Below are 13,754 nucleotides of genomic sequence, written 5' to 3' on the forward strand. Positions count from 1 at the left end.
ATGCTCTCTACTTTTTATTTTGTTGGAGGTTTAGCAAATACATTACCTTCTTACTTTCTTGTGTTCAAGAGTCAAAAGAGATATTCATGAAAAGAGAGGACAAAGAGTCTTCCACATTCTATAGGATTCTTCTAAGCATGCTTTATGATTCATATTACTTATCATTCATGTTTCTAACAATGCTATTTATTGATATGCATGCTTTGTAGAATGTAAGTGTTATCACTTGATGAATTCATATTACTTATTTTCGTTTTTATTGACTTAACTTATAAGACTTTGCATGATTACATAGAAGAGATGCAATAAACTCCAAAGTTCATGTTAGTTTTATCACCTTCATGCTCGAGGACGAGCATAGGTTAACCTTGAGGATGTTGATGCATGTAAAATGCATACATGAACTTTTCACTTTATTGCAACATATTATAACATATTTGCATCTTATATAATGTTATTCTCATGTTTTTATGATGTTTTAGGGGATTTTATAAACAATCCCCCTTCATCCGGTTCTAATTCTGTTTGGCAGGAAATACCACTTTTTAGTGTTTTTGACTTTCCAGGAACTACGTGACTCCAAAAAGGGCAAGGTCCGGGGCCACGTTTCTTAATTTCTGAGACAAACAAAATGAGCTAAAGTGGGCCACCAGGAGGTCCACAGGCTGGGAAAGAGAGCAGGTGGCTCGGCCTCCCCTTAGGACGCGCCACCAGGGCTCTTTCGGCCCTCAAGCGTCCGTTTCACCTCATATTTTCGCGAACCAACTTGTTTGGCCTAAAAACTACTATATATACGACCCCGGGGGTTTCGTCGAGACTACGGTGGCGGAGATCAAAAACACATAAACAGAGAGTTAGCAGGACGCCGCCGGCGGAGATCAGAGGGGGGAAACGCTGCCGGAATCACCTCCGGTGGACTCCACCCCCCTCCGGTGAAGGCATCAACACCATCTTCATCAACATCTAGAGCAACTTTTCATCATCCCCCTCTGTAATCTTGGGAAACATGATGTATGATGCAATATATTGTTTTCCCATGATCCGTTGTATCTCTATGTTGATGTTTGACTAGTGAATTGTTCATAGCAATTGTTATATATAGTTTGTTATTGGTTGCATACAATTATTTATTATCTTCTATGATGGTCTTATGTATTGATATATGAGTGCACACATATGTCAAGGGGATGCATAATGTTATCACCATTGCATGTTGACAAGATGAGGGATTGTGGGAGCGACGAAAACTCGATCCCGATTCTTAGATGCATGTTAACAGAGGAACCAATTACGGGGACCTTTAAACTTACATCGGTGGTTGAACATTCTCACATATCTTAATAATTCCTTTGTTTGCACATTACAGTGGTCTTAGGATCAATCACCGGGGGTGTACTTGCTAATGTATATGGCTACACTTATCTATGGCTCCTCCCTAGAAGAAGCACTAAAAAGACTATAATGAGCTTCATTAATTGTGACAACCACACAAATGAAATAGCAATTTGCCTGGAAACTTGCTCTCACGAGTTACTCACTTCACTTCACTTCATCTCATTGCATTTTACTTTATTGCACTTTACTTATTCTTGCACTAGTTATAGTTTATAGTAGAAACCTCTACATACACACACACCATATCTCCTAACTTTGCATAGAAGGTCATATAAGTGGGCTATAAGGATTTAGAGAATAGATAGTTTACCTTCAGATCCTTGTGGGTTCGACACTCAAATACTTATCGAATTGTACTGCGGTGATCCCCTGCACTTGGGGGTTATCAAGCTTCTATTTTGTCTTGGGAATCCTTCACAGACTTAACAAAAGTTGCCCAATCCGGATAGATGTCATCGGCTAGATAATATCCCATTTCTATATTCATTGTTCATGACCTTGTAATTGCAAGTGGGTGCTTCCCCATTTGCATGTTTGGCAAATAAAGGGGATCTTTGCAGCACGTTGATGTCATTGAGTGTTCCCGGCAAACCAAAAAAACAATACCAAATCCACAAATCTTGTGATGTGATGGCCTCAAGTACAATGATAGCATCTTTGCTCTTCCCATAGTACTATCCATGCTATGCCTTGGGGACAATTCTTCCATGTCCAATGCATACAATCAAGACTACCAAGCATCTCCATCAATTTTTTGTGTGTCATCCTCATTGGGAGCTCGAAGATAGGTTGGCCCAAACAACTTGATAATCATGCGAGCAAACCTACGCACGGACTCCGTGGTTGTATCTTCGCCAATTCGAAAATACTCATCGGTGTAATCCGCAGGGATGCCATACGCGATCACCCTCATGACAGCCGATATTTTTTGAAAGGGGCTGAAACCCATCATGATTTTGACGAACAAACTACGGCACATGCGATACCTCCTACAGAATAGATGCGGCGGATATGTAGGTACCTCGGCGAAGTAGTCCTTGATCAGTTGCTCGTGGCCGAGGAGGCGATTCCGTTGGACGTGGTTCCGTCCAATCACCGAGCCGCGCCTCCGATTCAGCCGCTGCACGGGGCCCTCCAACTCCTTGACGGAGTGAAGGAGGATGGTCGCCTCCACCTCGTCGTCCTGGAGCAGCTCTTCGAGGTCGGAATCATCCGAGCTCGACGAATCAGATAGATCGACGTTGATGAACTCGTCGTTGGCGCCACCTGGAGCTGGGCGAGGAACCGCGGGCGGGATGCGGGGCGACCCGCGGTAGCTCCGGGATGTCGGGCTCAGCTGAATCGGGCTGTGGCGGAGTGTGGTGGCGGCACGGGGGGTGGAGGGAGAGAGTGAGCCGTTGCGTGAGGTAAAATTTTAGCGCGCCCTAGATATGGATCCACCGTTCGGTTTGCTCGATCGCCCCTTACAAATACATGCCGATTTGGGTTTTTGGGCTCGGACAGAAAAAATCGGTTTTGCCTCGCTTATGGTAACTGATCGGCGCCGTATTTTTGCCCGAACCCGTAAACTGGCGGTTACTTTTCGGTTTTAGGCCTTTTACGGACTCTGCTAGAGATGCTCTTAGGACCTTCTCTATGTTGATCCTAACACAGAACCGTACATAGTTACCTTCAAAAAATAATTTTGGAGCTAGTTGCACTTCCTTCACCTTCCCCAATTTAAGAGCAAGAAAGTCTAGGACTTCCATCATTCGGTATAGCTCCGACATACCGTGTATCTAAGCCCAAACGTACATGCCATTATACACAAAATCCTCAGGGGCACTCTAACCATCATAATCCTCCATGAGAAGGCCAAAACCTCGGAAGGTCCATGGCCTTTGATGAACCACCTTTTTCCAATGTCCCAGACAATGCATTTGGAAGATGCATAGGTTTTCCCTAGATTCTTGGCAGCTCGTGTGAGAGATTTCACATATTCTTCATCTTCTCGAACAACGCCTTGGCGCTGAAAGTGCAGTTAGTCAGAACTTTCCCGATCGCCAACCAGCGAGCGGTCTCCTGGTAAACATTCGCTTCCTCGATGTTGATCACCATGTCATCGAGTTCGTCCTTGTTCAGTTCCAGGTGGTTGAACATGTCTCCGATGTCATCTTCCTTCCCCGCTCGGGCCGTACCAGATGACCCAGCTGAAATTTTATCCGCCATAACAAAACTCTAACTCGCGATTCCTTCATGGAATGAGAACACGAGATTGAAAACGATGGCACGGAGGGCCATCACCGAGCGGGTATATGTGTGATATCAAAGAGGTGGACACGAGCTCTGATCCGATCCGATTCCCAATGGGTCTCACGAGGCGACGAGATCGCCGCTGCCACAACAAGATAACCCTAAACGAGAGGATTACGTGTTTTTCTCGGGCGTGTAGCTACACCGGTGCTTATTTATACTAGCAAGATATCTGTGTACAAATAAGCCCCAATAATTAACAAAAAAATTAGTTTATTTTTGTAAACGTCCCTCTAAACACCTTTAATTGTACATGTCCTTATACACAGTAATCCCTCGTGCCTAAAATAGGTTATATAGTTTGTCAAAGTCAAAGTTTGACCTGATAAAAATATGAATATATATATAATGTTAAACTAATATTACTCCCATCCGTCTCACGAAGTTTGTTAGAGATTTGTCAAAATTTAGATGTATCTATTTTAAATTGGAGAAGCTTATATTTTTGCTATATTTTATTAATTTTTGTAAAGTTTGATTTGCATGAAAAAATTCGCAAAGTTTCACTCGTGTCCATATCAAACTATGCAGTATGAATTTTTTCGAAAACCAAAATCGTCGATCGAATTCGTTGCCCGCCCGCCCCGCCCGCCGGGCATACGAAACGAAAATGGCTAAATTTTTTTTCGAGGAATGAAAATGGCGAGTTGACGTGTCCAAACCTTTTCCTCCGCCTCTCTCTTCGAAAATGGCAAGTGGTGCGTTCTTACTCGGGATCTTCTCTTCCTTCTGAGTTCTGGAAGGGGAAACAAGCACAGGCCTCACTGGACTCGCTGCCGCCCGCCCGCCCGGCCGTCCGGCCGGGATTTCGCCGCCTCTCGCCAAGGTAAATGCCTCCGCCCTAACCCTAACTTCTCGCAGCCTCCGGTAGTCGTCCCGCGGCGCCGTGGGTTTCAGGGGCTTCCGCGCGCGGGGGTGGTGGGTTAGGGTGCCTTCGTGCCGATCGATCGCACCGGAGCCGGCCGCGGCGAGGGTTGCTGGCTGCTGGCAGTTTCGGTACGGTGGGATGGGGATGAATTTTGTGATGTGAAGCTGATTTATTTTATCCTATAGTTCGGGGATGGAATCGGAGTCACCAAGAACCTAAAAATTGCCGCTTTTGCCCGCCACGTCGGGCATTTCTCCTCCGATCTTGCTGCAATTGGTTGCGCGAGAGCTGCATTTGACAGTGTTGCCCTTTGATTGTGGGAATTTTGTTGTTTTTGTAGCATAGAAGCGGTGCCCTAGTTCCAGACATTTGGGGGAAAACGAGGATGATGGCAGGAATTCATCACATGGAGCAACTTGGATTTGGCGATACGCAGCACTTTGAGCTCCTGCCACTGGTATACATGTCCCCCAAGCTCTTATGCTGATGCGATTGATTGATTGATTACTGCATTTCTAGTTAGTGCAATTTTGTTGATAATTGTTTGACCTCTATCAGGGAACAGGTGTTGTTTCTCAGGAAGAATGCTCGTCATCTGACCCTGAAACTAACTGTACGTACCACTAACTGTGATATGCCTGGCAATATGGCCAACTATTTGCACGCAGGCTTATGTCTGTATACTTTATGTGATCCTGGTAGTCATTCTTCTGCAATTTCAGGTGATTTGGAGCAGGATTTGCAGCATATTCACAACAGTTACAATGCTTTGCAAGAAATGGTACCTGTCCTCGTGTTATATTTTAATTTCAATTTCTTGCAAGAAGATTTGTGCCTCGCCTTATTGAGATAAAGGAGTTAATCACAAAACCGAGATGACTTGACCACTGGAGCTTGAAATGATTTAAGCCTTGGAATTAATTGTTCAAAGCAAGCTTGGCAGAACTGCATTGGTAGAAGCACATAAGTTTTGATTGTGAGTCTAGACACCTTGATTGCCATAGCAGTAGAACAAATATACAGCTCTTGGCCTACTGACATCATTAAGTATAGTGTTGTCGCCTAGTATGTTCTTCCTGCAGAACACACGTAGCTGTTAAACTCCAACAGAACTCTCTGAATTGTTGGAATGGATTCAATGATGTGTGATGCTGTCTCTTTTATGGCCAGGCGCTGAGTTATGCTGTACATGGCAGTACTAGTGTGCAAATTTACTTGTGCGGCATTTTGAACCTTAAAACATTGTTTTTGTCCATTTATTAGATTATGTCATATGAGTGATCCAGCCCATCATATGATAACAGAATCTTGTTAAACTTGCTGTGATTCAGTTTAGATACTTTTTTGTTGTTGCTGCTGATTGATCATTATTGCCGTTATTTTCGACAGTCTACATATGTTGCTTAAAGTGTGAGAAAGTTATTATTTTTTATTGATTATTTTGTATTTATAGGTTGACATAGGAATGCCGGTTGTGCTAAATCCTGAGGTTCTAATGTGCGGCACAAATTTGCATGTGGAGCCTCAACTAACTTTTTCATCGGATGGGTTGAAGATTGAATATGTGGATTCAGATTCAGGTCAAGATCTATTTTGGGAAATTTCTGACATCATTTCGATCGATTCTAAATGGATTCAGATGGTAAGTAATTTTCTATTTTTTTATTAAGCCCTTCTTACTTTCTCTAAATATTAATATCAATTCACCCTTGTAATCAGGTTCAATCTGCCTTGATAACTCTCCATGTTAGATCCAGTGCAGAGACGGTAAATTCAGGTAATTGCGCAGGGCTTTGGGATGTCAGTGTGTATTTATGCTACCATATAGAGTATCTTGTCAACATATTGTATTCTAGATTGAATATACTTTCCCCTGTTTTAGGATGCCAGATGTCAGCTAGTGCTCATCTATGATGCATTTAAGGTAGGAAATAGAGCAGTGTTGGGCGTTCTTCTGGTGCTCATTTGGATTTTCAGTATAGTATGCATTTTCTAAAGTACTGAGCAGTATAGTCTGGATCAATATGGTCGAGTTTTGGATTCCATGTTTTGAAGTATACGGATTCCAGAAGACATGATGCAGTGCTCAATATTAATTTTGTCCTTCACACAATGATGGTTTGGCCACACAAAAAAATTAGTTATGTGAGCACAATTGGTAAGTGTATGGATGTGAAAGGGGCGGGGTAGGCCATCCCATGATTGCCCCCCCCCCCCATAGCGCAGCACCAAAAGTTTGGGGCAATGCGTCTGTCTGGGCCTTCAGCAGCCAAGCATGTAATGTGCCATTAGTTTCATGGATCCCATGGTGCAGTACCAAATGTTTGCTCTTTCTACATGAGGTTTATTTTGCCTTGTGAGATTCGGTTTTAACTTGAGTTCTTGTTTTTGCTGCATGTAGGCATGTAGCTAACAGACTAGCTTAGTCCATCTTAATAAAAGAAGACTATGTTTGACATTTTTGAAGAATGATAATATTTGTGAGAATGAGATATTCTTTCCCATTTGCTTGTGTTAAACTAATTTTCCTGTCCTCAATTCTATAGGTCCTGTTAAAGTAGAATTTTGTCTTGCTGATCCACAATGGGAGTGGAAACAACAAAAGATTTGGCAACTTGATTCAAGATATCAGGAAGCCTGGAAGAACATTGAATCGTAAGCTTTGCACTAATATTTTACTTCATGTCTACACATTTCTTAAGTATGAATTGATTTCAGCCAATCAAATTTCTGACCACAACTTACAATGATGGAAGTGATATTGGTTTCACTCCAATGCATCATTCCATTGTAGATGATAGATGGAATATTATGTTCAATTTTGAGGGGAAATTCGTATGCCATATTCCCATTCGATTTATGCATCCTAATGTGAAATCTGCTCTTAGTTATAAGTGCAATCTTCAGATATTTTGTTATCACTTCTATAACAATGGCCTAATGTTACTCCATGTATCTAACAGAGATGATTTTGCATCACAAAATTGGAGCACTGATCCCAGTTTATGTTTCCCTGAGCAATATTTTTGTGGGTGAGTATGTTACACTTGCGTAATTTATTCTCAGTGTGGCCCCTGTTTTTTTTTTGCCACTTTATGAACAGTGTTCTATCTAAAATCATTGACGCCACATTCAGCTTGTGTGGTCGTATGAACAATGTTTTTCCTGTGAATAATTACCCGCATAATGTTGTCTGTTCTACTGGTTCCAACTGCATAATGTTGTCTGTTCTGCTGGTTCCAACTGCATAATGTTGTCTATTCTACTGGTTCCAACTTCTGACATATGTTTTTCCTTATAATGTTGAAATTAATCTGAGGTTCTACTTCCTGTTAAACATGTGTATCTTTATTTTCTGCCGGTGCCACTATTGAACCCGAAGCATATATGTACTCAGAGTCTTCCAAATTGTATGTTCTGTATGTTTGCACCCGAAGCATACAGTTAACTTGGTATGTTTGCACTGTTTATGCTTCAAATCATTCAGTTATTCTTATACGTTTTCATTGTTTCAGCATTGGTGACTTTGAAGAATTTACCTATCCTAAAGGAGACCGTGAGGCTGTTTCCATCAGCAGCAGAGATGTTGAGCTGCTTCTTCCTGAAATATTCGTCAATGATACAATAATTGACTTCTATATCAAGTAGGTTGAATCTTTTTCGTGCCAGCCTGCATAACCATCCATTGTCCTGTATTATTAGTTCTTACATGATGCTTTTTGTTAAATTTCTTGTTCTGTACAGCTGCTATTGTAAGGTTCTAGATCTGATTACCTGGGTTCGCTAAATAAATATGTTGCTGGATAATTTCAAAGCATTGAACTGCTTTTCTACTGCTTGGTGTTTTGCATAGGTGCATTTGCGGTGTCCAGCTATTTTAACATCTAGCGTGTGTAAAGCTGGTTTATTTGCTTGATGTACAGTATATACTTCACGGAAGCGTTGGCTTATCCAGGCTTTGATAACAAGATTTTTGCCTTTAATTTTTTCTTTGCCTAAAGCAAGGAAAATCCCCTGCTTATATGGGTGGGAGCAGTAGCACCCACAGTAATCGCCAAAAAAAAAGTAGCACCAACAGTACAATCCCAAAATACACTAGAAGATTCTATAAAATTAAATACTTATATCTAATACATGATAGTATTTTGATAGGAAACAATGAAGTAGGAAAATGGAAGTTGTCAAAAAAGTGGGAAAATGATAACCGGCCAAGTTAAACTAACATTTCTGAATTACGTGATTTCTACAGTAACCATATTTATCTGTTTATGTTTCTATGCCATGCCCGTTCAGTATTTTACGCCCTGTCAATGGAATAATGTTCTCACTGTCACATATCCTTTTCGTGTCAAGGTAAAGTGAGGAGATATCACAGTTCGTTGGTTCTGGAGGAAACATGAGTTAATTATTGATTTAGGAAGCAAGACAGATAGTTTGTGTCTCTTATTAAGTAGATTTATTTGAATCATCTCTACAGCACCATCCTTAATAACTTGCCTGCTAACTTTACATTTTTTTTTTTTACCCTACTTATTTTAAATCACAATTAATTAATTTTTTCTCATCTCCAGACACTTGAGCACAAGAATTGAACCCACTGAAAGGAGTAGGTACCACTTCTTCAATAGCTTCTTTTTTCGCAAGCTGGCAGATCTTGACAAAGATCAAGAGAAAGCTCCAAAAGGTAGAGAAGCATTTTTATGTGTCCGTAAGTGGACCCGCAAAATAGACATATTTGCTAAAGACTTTCTGTTTATTCCAGTGAACTTCAGGTAAGAAATTTGTGCCAATGGAAACTTATGTTGATAAAATGTTAATCTTTGTGCACTGATAATCATGATTTGCACAGCTTGCATTGGAGCTTACTTGTTATTTGTTATCCTGGAGAAGTGGACACATTTAATAAAGGTATGTACATCCTCTGAAGTTTGGCACTTTGACATTTTGTAGAGTAGTGTTTTACTTTACTTTTGTTTTGCTGCAGATGGCGATGCAAGGGTTGCTGGTAAACTTCCATGTATAATGCATATGAATTCTATAAAGGGAACTCATAGTGGACTAAAGGACGTTATTCAAAGGTAAATTTAATTTCTGGGAGAGTGGTATGTATTGCCACTTTTGTTCAAAAAAGTTACCGTTTTAGAATTATAGAATAAGTGGTGTTAAACTTTCAAATACTTTACTGCCAATTTGTCAGATCAGAACGGTTAGATTTGTTTAAAGCACTTCCGTAAAATTATAGTATAGTTACTATGTTGTACTAGAAGAAAGTAATGTTCAACAGTTCAAAGCAGTTGTTTGGAGACCATATAAGGACATCTAAAACATCTATTTTGGAACATGGGTAGCATGGCAACTGAAAATGACCAATCTCCTTTACATCTTTGATCTTTAAGCTATATGGCCTTTCAAATACTTTACTGCCGATTTGTCAGATCAGAACGGTTAGATTTATTTAAAGCACTTCTGTAAAAGTATAGTATAGTTACTATGTTATAGAAGAAAGCAATGCTCAACAGTTCAAAGCAGTTGTTTGGAGACCATATAAGGACATCTAAAACATCTATTTTGAACATGAGTAGCATAGCAACTGAAAATGATCAATCTCCTTTACATCTTTGATCTTTCAGCTATATGGCCTTGTAACTCGCCTTCCATAATAGCATATCCATTCTTAATAATATGTCATCTATCTTTTGCTTTTTATTATTCTGTTTGTCTTATCAATTCAAAGTTACGCTTCATGATCGAATATCTGGCGTGCTTGACTCTTTTTGAGCAGTTATTTATGGGAAGAATGGAAGGAAAGGCATCCGGAATCAGCGTCAGATAGTTCAGACAAGTTCTTGAACCTGAGATTTCTCTCCCTCGAGGTTTGCTTATAAACATTAACTTTCAGTATTGGTCCCATTTGCCTCAGTATAATTAAAGTTCTTTTAATGGTTGGTGTGTATTTATTTGTCCTATTTGATTACCTTTTCTTACTGTGTGTTGGTTGGTTAGATTTGGGTCTGCTCTCATCTAGATTTGAGTTGTAGCATGTGGCATAAAACGTTGTATTTGAGAAATTATGGCAACCTGCCAGACAAGCTCTTCAGCATAATTAATAACCAACACGTAACTTCTTGATTGCTTCTTTCGTGTAATATTTGGATTGTGATTGACTTGTTCTCAATTTGTGATCCAGCTCCCCCAGCAAGACAATTTATTTGATTGCGGTTTGTTCTTACTCCATTATGTGGAACGTTTCCTCACGGATGCTCCCAGTTTCTTCAACCCAATGAAGATCGATGTATTTTCAAGCTTTGTGAGTTCTGAGATCTATTTCATTTTCTTATTTCTCAATGACTATATGTCGTTCTTTTGCCATTTTGTTGTAGTATAAGAAGTTATTTGGTGTGGGACCAAATACATTGTTATGTGATGTTGCCAAATTTTGTATTATTCGTTGCAATGCACACACTTAAGAGTACAGCCTGAAGTTATCAGAGTAAAATCCGTAGGTGGGGTTTCACATTGCAACCTTATGAAATTATAGATGGTCAAGGTCAATTTTCCTAATTAAATTGGTTTTGGGTGGATATGGTGTGAAGTGTGAATACTTTGGGTCAAAATCCTTTCATTCACACATCTTTGGTTCATTCCACCTTCTCATTCTCCCACTTGTAGGAGATATTTTGTTCAATTATTTTTTATCTTCTAGTTACTTTGCCTCGGGCTACTTGAATGTCTAATTTGACCTTTTTACCGAGGGTGTTGGGCTTGAGTAGTCTTCACCTCAGCCATTTCATTCTGGGTTATGTTTATGCTACAACATTCTAGAAGTCCCTTCTGTAATAGTTTAATAAGTTATGTCCAACATTTGATGTACTTTTCAGCTTGGCGATGATTGGTTTGTACCTGCTGAAGCATCTCTGAAGCGTTCAGTGATTCGGAAGTTAATCCATGAGTTGGTGACAGAACCTTCTAAAACCTATCCAAAATTAGTTTGTGGTGATGAGAAGCATGACATAAGTCATCATAAAAGTGAAAAGGCCATGGTAGAACCTCCTAGAGAGTACCTCGCGCAGGGACATTGTGCTGCTGAACCTGATTCAGTTTGCAGAATTCTTGGAGCACATCAACAATCCAAACTAATCTGCTTTAACAATTCTGAAAAGGGGCTATCTGTTCCTGGGTGCATTTTTGAGACCGAAGGGTTTTCAGTGGTAGGTCAACAAGAGATGCAGGTATACTGCTAATTGACTAGCAGTTATGTACTTTGTTTGAACTTGTTACTTATATTATGCTGTTATTTTTTTTGTTCCTCAATTTTCTTTTGTTAGGTGTGTCCATCGGACGATGATGTTGTTGTTTGTTCACCAAGCCAGGATGCAAAGAACGACATATGTGATCTTTCTGAAGACACACGTTCTGTCATGATAGATGATATGAACAACAGCGTTGCTGAATGTTCTTCAGAAAGGAGTACTTTGGAAGCTCTGGATCCTGGTTCAGTGGAAGATGGTACCAAAGCTGAGAAGACTACCAAAACCGCAGGTACTATCAATGACAGTGAGCAGTACGTTTCATCAGAGTCAAGAGATGGAAACAGTGGTAGTATCATGAGCAGTGGCAGTGCAGTTTCCTGTGGGTTGAAAGAGGAAAATGTTGCATGTGGCAGGACAAATGGAACCAGCGAACCTCATGCAGATGGTGAAGATACTTGCCAGAAATTAGCAACAGGTGATGTAGCTCCTTGTGAAGATGACACAACTTGCACCAATGCTGAGATTCAACATGTTAACGGCATCAGCACCTCCAGTGCGAAGGATGAAACATATTCTGAGAAGGCAACATCTAATGCTGAAAGACCTCTGCTTGGTAGCACCTTTGAAGATAAGAGTATACTAGTTTCTGATGACATGTGCTTGCTGAAAGGTGTTCAGTTTACTGACATCAAAGGTAGCACAAAGGAGGAAACTAGCACAATATCAGATAAGGTCAATGACAGCACACAGGATGCTTCATCTGAGTCCAGAAATGGAAACACCGACAATAATATTGCAGTTGAAAGTACTCAAGGAACTGATGCAGATGGCCATGCATTGGTGGCTTTTCCCTGTGAAGTTGGCATTGATGCTGAGATGCCTCCACATGTTGATGTCACCTGCAGTTCAAAGGACGAGAACAAGTCAACCTCTGATAGCGTTTGCGAGGCTAAGAATATGAAAGTCTCTGAGGATTTTCGTTCAACATCGGAAGATGATATCATAGAAGGTAGCACCAAGAAGGAAACTGACACAGCTGCGGATAAGATGAATGGAGTTGGCAGTGGCAGTGAGAAGCATGATGTTTCGTCTGAGGCAAACAATGAAATATGTTGTGTGGGTGCTAAAAGACCGTTTCCTGATGGCAGCACCTGCGAGGCTAAGAGGATGCAAGCCTGTGAGGATTTCCGGTCAACATCAGAAGAGGATATCATAGAAGGTAGCGCAAAGGAGGAAACGGATACAGCTGCGGGCAAGCTGAATGGTAGTGAGCAGGATGCCTCACATGATTCAGAAGATGGAAACACTGACTGGGCTGGCAGTGATAGTGAGCATGATGCTACGTCCAAGGCGAAAACTGAAAAATGTTGCATGGGTGCTAAAAGATCGTTTTCTGATAGCAGCATCCACGAGGCCATGGAGATGGTGACATTTGACAAGAAGTTCTGGAAAGTCCACTCCGAGCGTGTGGGTGGAAGATTTGGGCGGTGGTACAAGCGGCGCATAGTTTGGAAGCGGCGGAAGGTGATTTCCCGGACACCTCCATCGTCGCCGGAATCTGCGTCTTTGTATTGGCCATGTAGATAAGCTGCATTTGTTGACCCAAGGCCCAAAGAGTCCCTTAACCCTTAGCAATATGAAATCCTGATGTCTGGCTGCCTGACTAAATCTGGCAGTGTTTTGCGCATGCCTGAATTTAAGTAGCGGTGTAAAGTGAGGTTGGATGGGTCCCTGACTGGAGGGAGATTAGGTTGTTTCGTCTGTGTTTACTTGTTCTCTATATATGTGTCCAGTAGGTGGATGATGATTCATCTGGTTCACTAGATCCTCAACTGCATGTTACACTGCATGTTTGTGTTCTGGAAGGCTCGACCATACGTTGTTTCCACAAGCTCCGAATTGGTTCCTTACAGTTAGCCACCAGGAGTGTGCAGAGTCTAAACTTGGCG

The 13,754-nt window shown here is 41.1% G+C and overlaps 1 protein-coding gene across 4 annotated transcripts; it reads left to right on the plus strand.

Annotated features, from left to right (window-relative positions):
- Positions 1–4,357: 4,357 nt before the first annotated feature.
- Positions 4,358–13,625, plus strand: LOC127344134 (uncharacterized). 4 transcript variants are annotated; one of them, XM_051370349.2, is made up of 16 exons: positions 4,358–4,513; positions 4,896–5,012; positions 5,114–5,168; positions 5,278–5,336; positions 6,009–6,197; positions 6,275–6,332; positions 7,102–7,210; positions 7,519–7,587; positions 8,071–8,199; positions 9,127–9,327; positions 9,405–9,463; positions 9,540–9,633; positions 10,338–10,428; positions 10,743–10,862; positions 11,434–11,784; positions 11,881–13,625. In XM_051370349.2, exons 2-16 carry the CDS (start codon positions 4,941–4,943, stop codon positions 13,390–13,392), a joined length of 3,168 nt encoding a protein of 1,055 aa, XP_051226309.1. In that variant the 5' UTR covers positions 4,358–4,513; positions 4,896–4,940; the 3' UTR covers positions 13,393–13,625. The 4 variants fall into 4 exon arrangements, with proteins under 4 accessions (XP_051226309.1, XP_051226311.1, XP_051226310.1 ...); XM_051370351.2 differs by having other exon boundaries at positions 11,926–13,625; XM_051370350.2 differs by having other exon boundaries at positions 11,434–11,763.
- The last annotated feature ends 129 nt before the right edge of the window (positions 13,626–13,754 follow it).

Source organism: Lolium perenne, chromosome 3, assembly GCF_019359855.2.
Source record: "Lolium perenne isolate Kyuss_39 chromosome 3, Kyuss_2.0, whole genome shotgun sequence".
NCBI classification, from domain to species: domain Eukaryota; kingdom Viridiplantae; phylum Streptophyta; class Magnoliopsida; order Poales; family Poaceae; genus Lolium; species Lolium perenne.